Source organism: Terrapene carolina, unplaced genomic scaffold (genome assembly GCF_002925995.2).
Source record: "Terrapene carolina triunguis isolate 2854851 unplaced genomic scaffold, T_m_triunguis-2.0 Scaffold192, whole genome shotgun sequence".
Lineage (NCBI taxonomy): Eukaryota > Metazoa > Chordata > Testudines > Emydidae > Terrapene > Terrapene triunguis.
Window position 1 is genome coordinate 3,662,800 of NW_020664543.1, and position 14,591 is coordinate 3,677,390.

General features: G+C 44.2%; 2 protein-coding genes across 3 annotated transcripts in view; one reads left to right on the forward strand and one right to left on the reverse strand.

The window, feature by feature from the left end:
- Window positions 1-5,001, forward strand: part of FAM104A (family with sequence similarity 104 member A) — a 12,768-nt gene extending 7,767 nt beyond the window's left edge. The window contains exons 3-4 of one of the 2 annotated variants that reach the window (XM_024212392.3): window positions 2,042-2,104; window positions 4,360-5,001. In XM_024212392.3, the coding sequence (XP_024068160.1) occupies window positions 2,042-2,104; window positions 4,360-4,593 (297 nt within the window). In that variant the 3' untranslated portion in view covers window positions 4,594-5,001. The remainder of the gene's footprint in view (window positions 1-2,041; window positions 2,105-4,359) is intronic. The other variant, XM_024212394.3, reaches the window with a different exon arrangement.
- Window positions 5,002-5,628: 627 nt separating this feature from the next.
- COG1 (component of oligomeric golgi complex 1) overlaps window positions 5,629-14,591 on the reverse strand; it is a 14,291-nt gene continuing 5,328 nt past the window's right edge. The window contains exons 2-10 of the mRNA XM_026654565.2: window positions 14,357-14,583; window positions 13,267-14,055; window positions 12,752-12,898; window positions 10,386-10,547; window positions 9,669-9,796; window positions 8,669-8,777; window positions 7,631-7,740; window positions 7,449-7,527; window positions 5,629-5,794 (exon numbers count right to left, since the gene is read on the reverse strand). Of these exons, the coding sequence (XP_026510350.1) occupies window positions 5,654-5,794; window positions 7,449-7,527; window positions 7,631-7,740; window positions 8,669-8,777; window positions 9,669-9,796; window positions 10,386-10,547; window positions 12,752-12,898; window positions 13,267-14,055; window positions 14,357-14,583 (1,892 nt within the window). The 3' untranslated portion in view covers window positions 5,629-5,653. The remainder of the gene's footprint in view (window positions 5,795-7,448; window positions 7,528-7,630; window positions 7,741-8,668; window positions 8,778-9,668; window positions 9,797-10,385; window positions 10,548-12,751; window positions 12,899-13,266; window positions 14,056-14,356; window positions 14,584-14,591) is intronic.

Sequence of the window (14,591 nt, forward strand, 5' to 3'; positions counted from 1 at the left end):
GGCCGAAGGACGTACTGGCCGCCGCTTCCAGCAGCTCCCATTGGCCTGCAGCGGCGAACCGTGGCCAGTGGGAGTCGCGATCGGCCGAACCTGTGGACGCGGCAGGTAAACAAACCGGCCCGGCCCGCCAGGGTGCTTACCTGGCGAGTCGTGTGCCAAAGGTTGGCGACCCCTGATGTAGGTTTTTTTTTTTTTTTTGCAGACTCAATAAAAATAATGTACCATTGTCTCTCTTCTTTACTGCAGTGGCTCTCAACCTTTCCAGACTACTGTACCCCTTTCAGGAGTCCGATTTGTCTTGCTAATCCTCAAGTTTCACCTCACTTAAACTACTTGCTTACAAAATCAGACATAAAATACAAGAGTGTCACAGCACACGGGTACTGAAAAATTGCTTACTTTCTCATTTTTACCATATAATTATAAAATAAATCAATTGGAATATAAATATTGTACTTTCATTTCAGTGTATGTAGAGCAGTATAAACAAGTCATGGTCTGTATGAAATTTTAGTTTGTACTGACTTTGCTAGTGCTTTTAATGTAGCCTGTTGTAAAACTAAGCAAATATCTAGATGAGTTGAGGTACCCCCTGGAAGACCTCTGCGTACCCCCAGGGGTACACGCACCCTGGGTTGAGAACCATGCTTTACTAGACTTAAACAGAATAGAAACAAATAAGGTGCTTTGCATGTTCTTGACTTTTTATTTCTTTTGCATTTTTAGACTAGCTAGCAAGTAAGTCTGTTTCTGTGAAAAGTGATATTAACAAACATACAAATATCACTTTTCATAACAGACTTACTCAGCCCTGGCAAGCCAGGGGACAAATTTAGCCCTGGATGGGGAGATGGGTAGGGAGGCAGCAGGGGACGGGGGCCAGAGGACGCAGTGGGGGCAGGGGAGGTGGGGCGGGGGTGTGAGCCCAGGGCCAGCACCTGCCACTGCACAGCTGGGGGACAGTGCAGGGCCAAAACCTGGGGCCAGAGAACACAGTGGGGGCCGGGGGCAATGGGGACGGATGGAGCCTGGGGCCCACACCTGCTGCCAGAGGCAGTGGGGTTTGTGTGTGTGTGTGGTGGAGGCGTGAGCCTAGGGCCAGAGCCCGAAGCCCCCTAGGCTGAAGGCCAACCCCCACCGCCCCCGGGAAGGTGGGGAGCTCACACCGGCTGCTTGTTCTTCTGACGTTTGTGGCCCAAGAGGGGGGTAGGACCCAACCCCTGCTAGTGGCCCCGGAGGAGGGCCACTGCTCCTCACCATCCAGGAGGCTGTGGCCGCACGAAAAGCTCCTGGTGGCCATATGCGGCCATGGTGTCCGCATTTGAGAAACACTGGTCTAAATGGCTGTATGCTTCAATTTCTGAGATTCAGGCATTGCTTGGTGCTCCATTATAGAACGGCAAAGTAAGCTGAAACACTTAACTGATCATTTGTGTTCAAGTTCTGTTTTATAATTGTTGCCAAACTGAAGCATTACAACTACTTGGTATATGTATTGATATATAAAGTGGGATAGCTATAACAGAGGAATTTTGAAGATGCCCTTTAATATTGCAGATGTTTGTAACCCTTCTCCAGATACTTCTCCTTGATCTTGCATTTGATAGCCATCTATTGTTGTGTAGATAATTATGATTTCAGCAATGATCTTATAAGGGACACTATTTGCCTAATTATGGTCCTGTATATAAAGAAATTGATTTGCAACAACCTGATCACAAGGTATGTCTTCAATGTGAGTTGGGCAACAAAGAGCTTCACGTTCTAGTGACTTTTGTATCTGATTTAAAAAAAAAAAAAAGAAATGGAGAATGGTCTGACGACTGGAGAGACCTGTCAACAGCCTTAGAAGTAGGAAACACGTCCCAGGACACAAGCTCTGCCGTATTTTCACCTAACAGTTACAATTAGAATGCTTTTAGATTCTGGAAACCATCTTCAGTCAGTACTAATGGCCCTAAAACTTGTGTTCTGTTAAGACTTAGTAATAATCAATATTTAAATTTCAAGTACTGATCATAGTTTTTACCTTGATTTTCAGAAGGTGCCTGTAACGAAAAACTGTAAGGAAAGCAGACTAAAAGAAAACACAGTGTCCTGTGCGGTGGGTTTCTCTCCAAGGCTGCTGTAACTTGCTGAGTGTAAAAGTGCACAGTTTATTGTTTATGCATTAAGTAGTTTATGAAAAATAAGGTGATTTAGCAAATGTGGATTAGTGACCACTCCACGCCCTTCTTGTGTAACCTCTGTATAATACCTGTAGAAAAAATAGCCGGTCACTCGTACAGCATTGACTGATCATTGCATTCTTAACAGAGTAAGTTTGAAATCTTTCTTTTTAGTTGACCTGGTTAATTCTAACACTCAATGCTCTTGCATTGATTTCAAATGCCCATAATCCAGACTCACCAATTCTGTCAGCCTCAGCTGTTTTCTTGCTTTTCTATTTATAGTTGGGCTAAAAAACAAAGTGGAATTCATTGCTGTTCTGGTGGAATCATTATAACCTATTGTATAAATCAGTTATGCACTCTGCCTTTATACTTTGGTGTCATAGTCCATGTCAAACACTTCTTTATATAGTGACCTGATGAGCCTGGATAATTCTGGCTGATTAAGTGGCTTCTGTTGCAGTCTGAGATTTGTGAGCAAGCACAGCTCCAGATCTTGGAGTAAACCCTACAGTGTGTACTGTTCTTCAGTAGTAGACTCTTTCAAGGTTATGCCTCCTTGAGTACAAACACACATTAGATGTACACCTCTGCCCCGATCTAACACTGTCCTTGGGAGCCAAAAAACCTTACCGCGTTATAGGTGAAACCGTGTTATATTGAACTTGCTTTGATCCACCAGAGCGCTGCTTTACCGCGTTGCATCCGAATTTGTGTTATATCGGGTCGTGTTATATCTGGGTAGAGGTGTATCTTATTGGGCTTGACTTAAAATTGCTGCTGATTGTTCTAAAGAAACGGTACTCCACCAAAATAAGTTATATAATGGTTGCCGAATCTTGATTTATACAGTACAAACATTAGTTGTATGATGGTACCTCATACAAAAATCTGTAGTGGCTTTGTAATCAAGCTAAGGGTTGGGGGACAAGATGGACGTGTTACAGGGATATGTAGATATTTGCCAACATTTCTCTTCCTTTTGGCCAAAATAATGTACGCCAAGATAAAGGGACACTTTCAGGCGAAAAAACTTTAAAAAAAATTTTTTTTTTAAATTTACTAACAATACTTTTAGATTAAAGAATGTTTAAAGTCTACTATTTATAAAGCTCACTTAAGTTTAATTCAGTGGATGACAAATTAGATATTTTCACTTTCTGATTCTCAAGCACTATGAACAATGCACGAGAATAACAAAACAGGAAACTGTTTAACTGCAACTAAAGCAAATCCATGAAAATATTGGCTATCCTTAAACTTGTTTAGCCTAAACCACTTGATGTCTCTTGAAACACAGAAAATACACTTTGTGTGTGTGGAATACTGACAACATTTTATTGGTGTCACGACCATTAAAAGCGTATACACATTTTAATCTGGTTAAAGAAAAACACTGTCCTCTTATGCAAGCCGAATCATGAGTTCTGTCTTACTTTCTGCATGTGAAAGTGATTTAGTGGCTTGCTGCTTAGTAGCCTTGAGGCTAACATAGATATCTGGATAACTGTTTCTCACTGCAATACTGCAGTGTAAAGTGCATTATGTTTCAGAAAACTAAGAACCAGGACTGAAATCTAACTTGTAAATACATAGTGGAAATGTGCTACAAGTATACCGCAAGTACCCTGTTGCATTAATTTTTTCAAGTCTCATGTCACTTTGTATGTTTCACTTCATATGTGCTTCATGTGACATGCATAGCTGTTCTGAACTTGTTTCAAACCAAATTTTGACAAATGGGAAAGAGGAATTTTATGAAACTTTTCACCTAGCTCTAGAGACACATGAAATTTACTAAAATCTTGTTCTTTCTTTTCCAGTTCTTAGCAGGCAAAAATTTTATTAAAATTCAGTTGTGAAGTCTGAGCACCTGATTAAAGAACTGTTAACCTGTGGTTTTCCAATAAGTTGGGTCAAACAGCCCTAGTGGTTAGTGGACACAATTGCACATCACCTGGGCTTCCTGAAATTTCTCATTGGTCTGACATTCACTAAAGCAACTGAATGTGCCTTCTTGGCATTCAGTGGATTTACTTCCTGAATTGTCCATCGGGCTACGTGTGACCCATGAAACTCTGTGGGAGGAAGATATTGAGAACAAAAATTTCTTAATCAAGCTGTATAAATATACATAGGAGAAAAATGTAAATGTTACCTTCCTGTTAACCTTCTCTTTGTTTCATAGTCCTCCAGCAGTGATAGCAGCAGCAGTTGCAGTAGCAGTAGCATCAACAGCCCTGACAGAGGAAGTGGTCCAGAAACCAGCTTAAACCAGATAATTGCAGCATCCAGTCCTATCACCCCCCCATCCTTCCATGAGCAGTCTGCACTAAGTCAAGGTCCTTACTTCCACATCAACCAGATCCTGAAGGAGGCACACTTTCACAGCTTACAGAACCGTGGACGCCCTCCTACATGATGAACCAGCAGTTCCTTGCCTTCTGTGAAGGGACAGCACTGTGTAGATTTGATATTTCAACTTAAAGTTTGTTAAAATGAAATTGCACAAAACGCCTGTTGCCTTTTCAGTCTATATTTGAAATAACAGGTTAACAGGAAATTGTTTACTTGTGGTTTGCTGCACTATTGCAATGCAAAAGGGGCTTTGAAGCAATTTTTATAGGATTATTTTTTGGGGTTGGTATCAAATACATGTACGATGAGTCTGAGGAACCCACATCTGTATTATAGGCGTGCATAATGAGTCCAATTCAGATTGACTGCCTAATCTGTTTGTTAGCAACTGTTGCTTTATGTAAAGTCCTTTCAAACGTTCATCTTCAGTTTTATAAATCTTTTTTAATTTCAATAAACTAGTGAACAAGTTTCCATGGTCAAGTATTATTTGCAAAAGTTGAGAGTAGTTAAAGGGACATTCACTGAAAATGTCTAGTGTTACAAGCACCACCCATGATTACTATAACTGGAGAACATCTCCTGTAGCTTAGCTTGTTTAGTCTTTCATGCAGCAGTAAGACAAACAAGAAAATCCTTCTCTAGAACGAGGCAGAAAGCTTGAATTTCAGCTGTTTAAGTTATGAAAAGAACTTCCGCATATAACCACTTGAGAGACAGGTAGTATTGGGTATGTTCAGAAAGCATGCTATGCCACGCCACTCTGAGATGCACAGTAAAAGGAAAGCTGATTTCAACACTCCAGAAGATGTTGAGTTTATATGAATGAATTTTTCTTCTTCCCTTACCTAGCCTTAAGTGATACCCTTCTTTCTCCCCCTCTCCCAGTGTTAAGTGCATTTTGTTAACTTTTTGCTTCAGCAGTCACACTGCAATATCTTAACCTACTTCTAGTTTAAACACTATAACACATATACTGTGGCTAGGGGAAAGGGATAAGAGCATGCTGTCTTACTTTCTTACTACCGAGTCCTGAGCAGTTTAGCCAGTACAGGCCTGGGCGAGTGTGTTCTGAGAGGAAATGAATGTGTAGGCAAACTTAAGTGTTTCATCTTTTTATTAGCTCACTTGGTCATGCTAGAGAGCCAACTCAGTTTGAACAGGGATGGTGCAGCTGTGTCTTCCTCCTCTGTTGCCAGCTGTCTGAACAAGGAACCAGGGCGGAATGTTTCCTCTTCTGCTCTTACGACGGAAGGAGGTAGAACCTGTTTTGTTTTTTTTAAAATGAGAGAATCGGTGAATGTTCTACTGCCTCTTACATTGATCCCACACCCAGCCAGTAGTTAGCAGCTGCAGGGAGGGGGACAGTAAGGTAAGAGAATCAGGAACGGTATGTAACTGAGTCCAACCTGAACCCCTGCCTCTCCCGCTACATGTACAGGATTACTCTACCTATTCAGCCTTGTCTACACTACATTTCTAGTATTGGAGAGGGGATTCTAGCTTCTGGCATCGTAGAGCTGCTCCCTTCCCCTGTGCAACTGGATTGGTATGCTGTTAACTACTTAAGATTTGTAAGAATCACTTAAGGTGATTGGTTTTAGTGCCTAGCCCAGGAAAGGTGGCTACTCCATTTCTCTCTTGCTTTAGAAAAGAAAGGCAACAATGGTATTTTACACATAGACAATAGTTTTTGATTAAGTACTCTACACAATCTTACATGATTCACTATATCATGAGATCTGAGAAAAGGTGGAGAGAGCATATCTGCTAGTAATTGAGAAAAGGGGCATTCTATGAAACAATATATACACGCATCACTGCAGCCACGACTAGTAACACACATCTTTCTGTTTCTAAACGACACTAGATACCCTGGGGGCAGGAGGTCAAGAATATCTTTTTTTAAAGTTGAATTGTTTTGAAACAAGTGTGCTGTTTGGAACAACTAAAGCCAAGACGTTCTCCCCTTGAATTCCATGAAGCAGCAGAATGTGATAGGTTGGCTCCCATTTAGGTAAACGTCTCTACTCTTATAAAAGAGCAGTGGATCTTTATTGAATAAATGCAGTCAGGCCTGTGCCCTACTGCACCATACTGGGGTATAGTCACTGATGACTTGGAGGGATGAGTGCATTTAGGAATACCACTTCCTGGAGCAGCTAGGTATTCCTTGGCTCTCCCAGTCCTCAGCACAGGACCCTGGGGAATGGGTATCCATGTATACAATTTATGTTAATATAAAATTTAATACAGAGCAACTGGACAACACTAAATGCTGTTGTAGGTGAAGCAAGCCACTCAGAATGCACACAAGTTTAAATACCCAAGCAAGATTTCTTCAGGAGTACAGGTCATCGTCCAACTGGAATGAAGTTTATAAAATAGTTAGACAGCATCTCTTAACAGCTTAACATTCCTTACTACTTCCCTTAAATATAGATGAAGAAGTTACATTTTAAGTCTTCAGTGCATAAACTTAAATCACCACTACGCTGCCATGATCTGTCAGCGGGGGGCTAGAGGGCTGGAATTTTGTGCTACCGGACTTGCTTTTGGCCTTTGGCAAATTGCTTATTGAAAATGAGCTAATCAGGTTTTCTGTTGTTAAAACAAAAGGGGTGGGGGTGATTACTTACTTGCAAAACTAATGTGAGGATTAGGATTTGTACAGTATTTTAAAAAAAGCAGTCATACTTGGGACTGTTTGAAAAGTACTTGTCTCTTACAAGGGACTGCTGACTTAAATATTTGCTTGACTTGTTCTCCCTTCTTAGGCGCCCCTGAACCAAGTTCTTGCCATTTTTTTTAGTATCCTCAGCAAGCCTGGAACCCTTATTTACAATGCTGCTTCCCTGCTCTGGTAACGCAGTAGGGATCTGTGGTAAGAGTAGGATGGTTTATAACAACTTCACCAACCTGAGTCTGATTTTCTGTGTTTTTAACAGCAGATTTAGTCTTTCGAGAGCTTGACATACTAAGCGGTAGAAGTCCAAATCTTAAAGAGAGAAATAAGGAAATGCATTCAGTCATACTGAAGTTTCAGTTCAAGACGCTTGCTTTCTAAAAAAAAGTGATATCTGCATCACTGAGCAAATTACCTGATTTGACTAGATGCTAATGGCAAGATATTGTGAGGCTCCTGGGAGCTCAAATTATTGCTTCTATTGGTATACTGATTCTCTGCCCCAGTGAGTAAGCCAAACAGGACCTAGAAGACAGGAAATAAGTGCCATTTTTAAATTCTGGTGGTTGAGGATTCTGTAACACAGCAACTGCTCAAGTAACAAGAAGGCCCTGCCTGCATACAGAAGCTCTCAAATACACACACAATTGTCTTTATAATGCTGAATCCTTTCCCCAAACATGCTTAATTTTTGCATTTCAAGGCAGCTGACTTGTCTCCCCTCACCCTCTTAAACACGTTTCCTTTAGTCAGGGCTTGTCTAACTTACAGGGCTGCAGTGGCGCAGCTGCAGCATCTTCACTAAGAACATAACAGCCATACTGGGTCAGACCAAAGGTCCATCTAGCCCAGTATCCTGTCTTCTGACAGTGGCCAAGGCCAGGTGCCCCTGAGGGAATGAACAGAACAGGTAACCATCAAGTGATCCATCCCCTGTCGCCCATTCCCAGCTTCTGGCAAAAGGAGAGCTGTTTCTGTTGGTGTAGGTACTCCACCTCCCCTAGAGGTGGTAGCTAGGTTGATAGGAGACAACCTCCTGTGAAAAACAGCATTAACTACATCGCTCCACACCCCTCAGTGATGCGGTTATACCGAGATAAGTTCCTAGTGTACATCACGCCTCAGCTAGCTGCCTGCTACTATGGGAGCAGAATCTGGGGCTGGCTGTGTGTGGCAGTTTGTATTTCACAGATTCCAATGACTCCCTTTTAGTTACAAAGGGAGAGAGCCGAGCAGGAGTGCTATAGAGAACTCGCTCAGAAAGCTATGCCTACTCCAGCTAGCTTTAAATATCCCATCTGCAATGCTGAGTGCAGGCCAATAGTTAGCTGCTGTTGAACTGCATAACGGGAGGAAACGATCTGCCTGCCTGATAACTGCAGTAGAACAAAGCAGCAAACAGGTTTTGCACCATTTACTTCTGTTGCAGGGAACTACTTTCCCCTGAACTTACAGAGGTTCGTTGTACCAGGCGGTTAAGGCTGCTGTTTAAATGTGGAGTAAAAACATCCAAGTCAAACGGATCAATGTTGGCTTCTAAGAAGTCGGTCACCGTCTCAATCCTGCAACAAGACCAAAAAGATGCCATTACAAATCTTAAAAGTAGATTACAAGGTGGACAAATGCTTATGATGGGGCAAGTGGAAATTGCTGTTGCAGGGGTCCCTCATGAAACTGAGCTGCTCCCCGCTCACCTGACCTATGTCTGGAGTACAAGTAGGGGGCACAAATCAGAGGAGCAGCAGTTTTCAGTTTCACAAGGCTTCCCCAGTCCATTGTGACAGAGGAAAAACTTGCATCTGAGTAGCCTCCTACTGTGTCAACACTTAACCACAGCAGGAAAGAGATGAAAGTACTTTAATGTAATTTTGAAGGCTTTTCTATTCCTATTTACAGAACACTCTTCGAGCGTAAGCCATCTGTTCTGAAGTGTCTGAGTGGGATTTGTGCTCCCTACTCTTCTGCTTCACAAACCTGTTGTTAAACAGGTGTGTGATTTCTCAAAGTAAGATTCTTCAAGACTAGTTCCATGACCAGGCAGAAGAGTTCTCTGGAGGTATGTTAGCGATACCAGGGCTAACCCCATAGAGGAGACTGGTTGGCCTGGCTCAGCTCCAGTACTCCACCCTCATCCCACTCTGACATTTTTAGACTGCGCTTAAGAGTTGGTGAAAAGGTGCTGGAGATTCACACTTCCCATCCATGGGACAGGAACATGATGGGTAGTGGTAGACATACCAGTGCCCCATATGCTGCCCTGCAAGGCTTCTAGCTTGCCCGGAAGAACTTCTCTGTAGGCGGCTTCTGTCATAGAGTAAGGCTGAATGAGCCACTTTCTGCCTTTAAGTTGTGATTGTGTGTGAGGAAGTGGGTGTCAGAACTGGACTGAACTTGCTTCAGGGACTGAACAACCTCTCTCATGCTTGGCTTAGAAATCTGGCAGTACACGGTACCTGGAGTCCTGCTTGCTCCTGCTGGTTTTTGCTTCCTCACTCTTAGCGGTTAGGACTATATTCAAATAACGTAGATCATAGAGCAACTGCAACGCCCTGTTCTGAGTCATTGGGAACGTGCCTTCTTTCTGTAAGGAAAGCAGAAGGGTATGTTTCAACATTCCCTTTATAATAATGGTTTCCAATGGTTTTCTGAAGACAGAACAAACAAAATACTCGGACCAATAAGCAGCAGGCTTAAGTCAAACAGTTCAGGTAGCTATCCTATGCCACAGCCACTCCTGTCACATATTGTATGCTCCTCAGGGCAGACACTGTCTAGTTTGTGAAGTGCCATGAACGTCTTTGCCCTAACAGTTCCAAAGGCTTCTGGACACGTCAGCAAAGCAACATGGAACAGAAATGACCAAACCAGTCATGCCAAATATCTCCCGGAGCAGAAGAAAAGACTTAAGTATGCTCTGACACATGTATTGGACAAAGAAAGGCTTGGATGATAACCTGGATAAAGGCTTGGGGAAACTGAGGCACTGGAGGGTAGAGATTTCGCATCGAGCTGGATCCCAGTCCAGGGCTCTGCCCCATAAAACATTTAAGTTTCTGGGGGCTTCTCAGAGATGAATTTTTGGGGTTCCCTGATCAGCAGGAAAGACTGACTATAATAGTGACTGCACATGCAGACCCTTTTTAGTACAACCATAAATCCCAGCTGCATACCTTCTCCTGCTTCTCTTCAACAAGCTTCTCATAGCCAGCCAGTACTTCTGCCAGGCAGGTCTTCAGCAGCAGCTGCAAGGTACGCTTTGGCAGAGCGTGACCTCCAACCCGATTGACTTCTTGACACAAGCTGAAGAGGAGGCATTGAACATACCAGGATGGCTGTTGGGGGGGAAAGAAAAACACCCCACACACCAATGAAAGCTGATATTTTCCTGACCTTTCTGTATGGGATGTTGGCATTATCAAGGGGAATGATAGAGGTTGTGAATTCTGGGTTTCTCCTGGTATCTCCTCCTCCTTCCTCATCACCAACCTTGGTCTCTTGCCTTCTCTCCTCACAGAACCCTGCCCCAGTGCTCCCATCCTGTCCTACCTCCTTACTCTTATTGACCCTGTACATACCCTTTCCCCCTCATCCTCCTCTGGCCCTTTCCCCTCATGAAGCATGTCCTGGTCTCCACTATATTCAAAACCATCTATTAGCCCCATCTGCCTTTCCAGCTATCATCCCCTCCACTCTAAGATCAGGAAATATGCAGTCTACAACCAATGCACTGATTTTCCCTCCTCCAGGTCTGCCTTGTGTTCCTTCCAGATGGGCGTTTACCTTTTTTCCACTCTACTGAAACTGGTCTCATTTTGGTCTTCAGTTACCTCTTCCTGGCCAAACCTCAGGGCTTCTACTCTACCCTCCTCCTAGAGCTGCAGCTCAACCTCTCCTTCCTGACATCTTATCCTCAGCAGGGTTTTGAGATACTGTCCTCTCCTGGCTTTCTCCTCTGTGTTTTTGGGTGGGGCCAGCTCTTCCCCTGGCTGTGGGGTTTCCCCAGGGCTCTCCCTTTGCTCTTTCCCTTTATGGTTTCAGCCATCGTCTGTATTGCTGATAACTCACAAATCTCCTTCTACCACCGGCCTGTCTCCTACCCAATCCCACATCTCAACTTGTCCGAGGTCCTCATAGGCATCAAGTGGTTAAATGCATTAAAGGTTATAAGGTGCTCAGATAAGTACTTATCTGGCTTCCATCACTGTACTAAGACAGATCTTAAACTGAATGTAGACAAAAACTGAACGTGTCTTCCCTCTTTTTCTATCACTGTTCACACCATCCTCCCACTCATTCAGGCTTACAATCTGAGGGGTATTTTTTACTCCTCCTTTTCCCTTGCCCCACACTTGCAAACCATTCCAAATCATGTTACTTCCTTCAAACATCTGTCCTTTGCTCTCCCCCACCACAGCCAAGTCTCTTGTTCAGGCCTCATTACAGCCTGCGTTGCTTACTGCAGTATCTTCCCTCTTCACCCCAATCTCTCTCTCTCATCCACTCCCTTCAGTCTATACAAAATGCTGCTGCTGCTAAACTCCTCTTTCTTGCCTGTCTGATCATGTAACTCCTCCCTATCTTCAATCCCTTGATCGGCTTCCCAGCCAATATTGCATCAAGTTTAAGCTGCTTGTCACCACCTTCAAAAGTCTACATAGCTTTCTCTCTCCCTACTTACCCATCCCTGTCCCAACTGCTCCACTGATGCTGCCCAATCTCATCCACCTGTTTGTCAGATTTATACAATCACCTCCTTGCCTTCTTTCCTACAGCACCCGATCACTTCATCCTTGTCCACCTTTGAGTTTGTCTTAAACTCACTTCTGCTGCACTGCCTTTACGGCATCTTATGGATTGGTAGATTATAAGCTGCCTATTTTAATTCCCCTTTTCCTGGCCTTTTCTCTACATCGGGAGCATCTCACGGCAGGGACTGTTCTCCTTAAGCGTTACCCAGCACACAATGAAAGGTACCGCAAATAATTAGTAATAAAGCCAAAGAGTTGGGGTACAGGTGATGTAGTGACAGTGTTATAGGAACACCAGCCATTCTGGGTACAGCACCAAGGCAGCAACATGGACTTTAGGGACCACTTTTAGTAAGAGAGGGACTGTTGGCCAGGGGCTGGCTGGGGCTTATCCCTCACTGCATATTTATATTCACCTTCTCCTACAGGACAGACCTGAAGAGGAGCTCGGTGTAAGCGCAAAACCTTGTCTCTTACCAACAGAAGTGGGTTCAATAAAAGATCCCTTTCTCTAGAATATCTTGAGACTCAGAGAGCTACAACACTGCATGCATATTCTTTGGCAGAAGTCCTAAGGTCTTCAAGTTGCTGCCTAGGACTTGGATACGTGACCCTGAGTGCACGGAGATTTCATAAGATAGGAGTGAATTCACTGAAACCTCCTGTAGTGAAATGCAGGTTTAGTGACTATTTAACAAGGCAGCAGTCGTAGACATTAATGCTACTACTAGCTTTTGGCCTCTTGAAAGATTATTTCCCTCCATTCACCCAGAGGACATTGCTCACACCTGTACAGGGAGTCGGATCTTTGACATTACGCTGCTTCCCGTTTCTGTCTCTTCCTGAATTTCAATTTCATCCCAGTTGGTGGCTGTAGCTAAGATAGAGCCAGCAGCATCTAGCAGCAAAGTTTTGGTGAAACTGTGAACCAGGACCTAGAGGGAAAAAATATCAATATTCAGTAACAGCCCAATGCAGGTGCTAGGGGTCAGGCAGTCTATTTACAGCTCCCTTGTGTTTTTCACTTAGTGAATCTGCTGAGGAGACTGAGGTGGGTAAAGTATTTTCCAATTGTCTTTAAGAGCATCACACCAAGGGGATCGGGCAGCTCAGAGTGTGACTATTTCAGAGCCATATTCATTGGAAATTGATCAGGTACCCTAACGCTAGTAGTGGCAGTGTTCTAATGAATGGAAAGTCTCTGAAGAACTAGTAAGTTACACGTGCAGCGGTGGCTGTGGGCAGCTGTGAAAGAGAAACCTAAATAGGAAAGGAGTGCGCTCAAAGAAAACTGGCTACTTACTTTGATAACAGCTGAGCTCCAAATCTGATATGCAAATAGGCTCTGTTGCAGGAATTGTTCTTTCACTTCCTGCCACTTGGCCTGCATGGGATTCAACTCCTGGGCTTTCCCTTTCCCCAGCTTTTTAGAAGACCGGGTCTCCCTCATTACATTCTCTGTGCTGCCTGATTTACCCAGAATGCACTGCTTCAGGTGAGGACACAGTTCACCTAGTGACTGACAAAGTCTTGCCATGAAGAGGACGGCATTAAGTTTGGCATCGTTCAGAGCGTCTGTGTGTCCTTTCAGCTTGTCCTCAGCACTCTGCAGCTCTTCTCTAACACAGCCCAAGACGTACTGGATGCATGTAATGCAGTGATCACGGAGCAGCTCTTCTACCATGCCAGCATCAGCATATCTATCAAAAGCAGAGTTCCTGGACTGCACGCCCAATAACTCCTTGGGTGTGGGAGAGTCAGAGGGAAGGTAGGACAGGAGGTCATCCAGTTTGGCCTTCAGTTTGGTATCCAAGGCAGAACAGAAGCTCTGCACACAGGGAGTGAGAGCCTGGGCCTTCATGGACAGGCCACTCTTTGCAAATTGGCTGCGGTTTGCCACATTGACCCAGGCAGCATCAGAAGGCATGTCGCTGGGGCTCTCTGACCACAGAAACAAAGCCATGTTGTGTTCAAATTGGATGTGCTTGCTGGGGGTGGAGGTGCTGGACTTGACTTCAAGCTCCTGTAGAGCTAAGATAAGAAGCTGTTTCGAACTGCTGGAGATGGAGTCAAATCCTTCCTTCGTCAGGGTCTGGAAAAGAGAATTTTCCTTTCTCAGGTCTCAATGGCTGTCACATCACCCATTTTAAGAGTGCCTCTACGGCTGCTGAAAGGTACTGTGGACAGCCCTGGAGAGCAAAGACCTCTTGCCACAGACAGTACCACAAGGGGAGCAGCTCTGCAAGCTTCCCCATGCATCACCAGCCTCCCCCGCACCCAGCTAACGTGTGCTCCTTATGACCTGTTCTCTGCTGAGACTGCCAGGCTAGGGAAGCAGACAGCACTTAAACACTGCCAAAGTCAGCCTGGCTAAGCCCCTGACAGCATCTCACCTGTAACCTGTCCAAGAAAAGCTGCCGCAGCAAGTCCTCCCAGAAGGAGATGGGCTTGTCCAAGAGTCGATGACACACAGTGTCCCAGTTCTGGCTCATGGACTCGCTGGTGAGCAGCTCCCACACAGCGTCACGGATGCCGGCTAGGCCTTTCAGGCTCTTCACATAGCCCAGCAGAATGACGAGCCCAGATTTGATATCTTCATTACACCTGAAAGCAATATTCACTTCAATC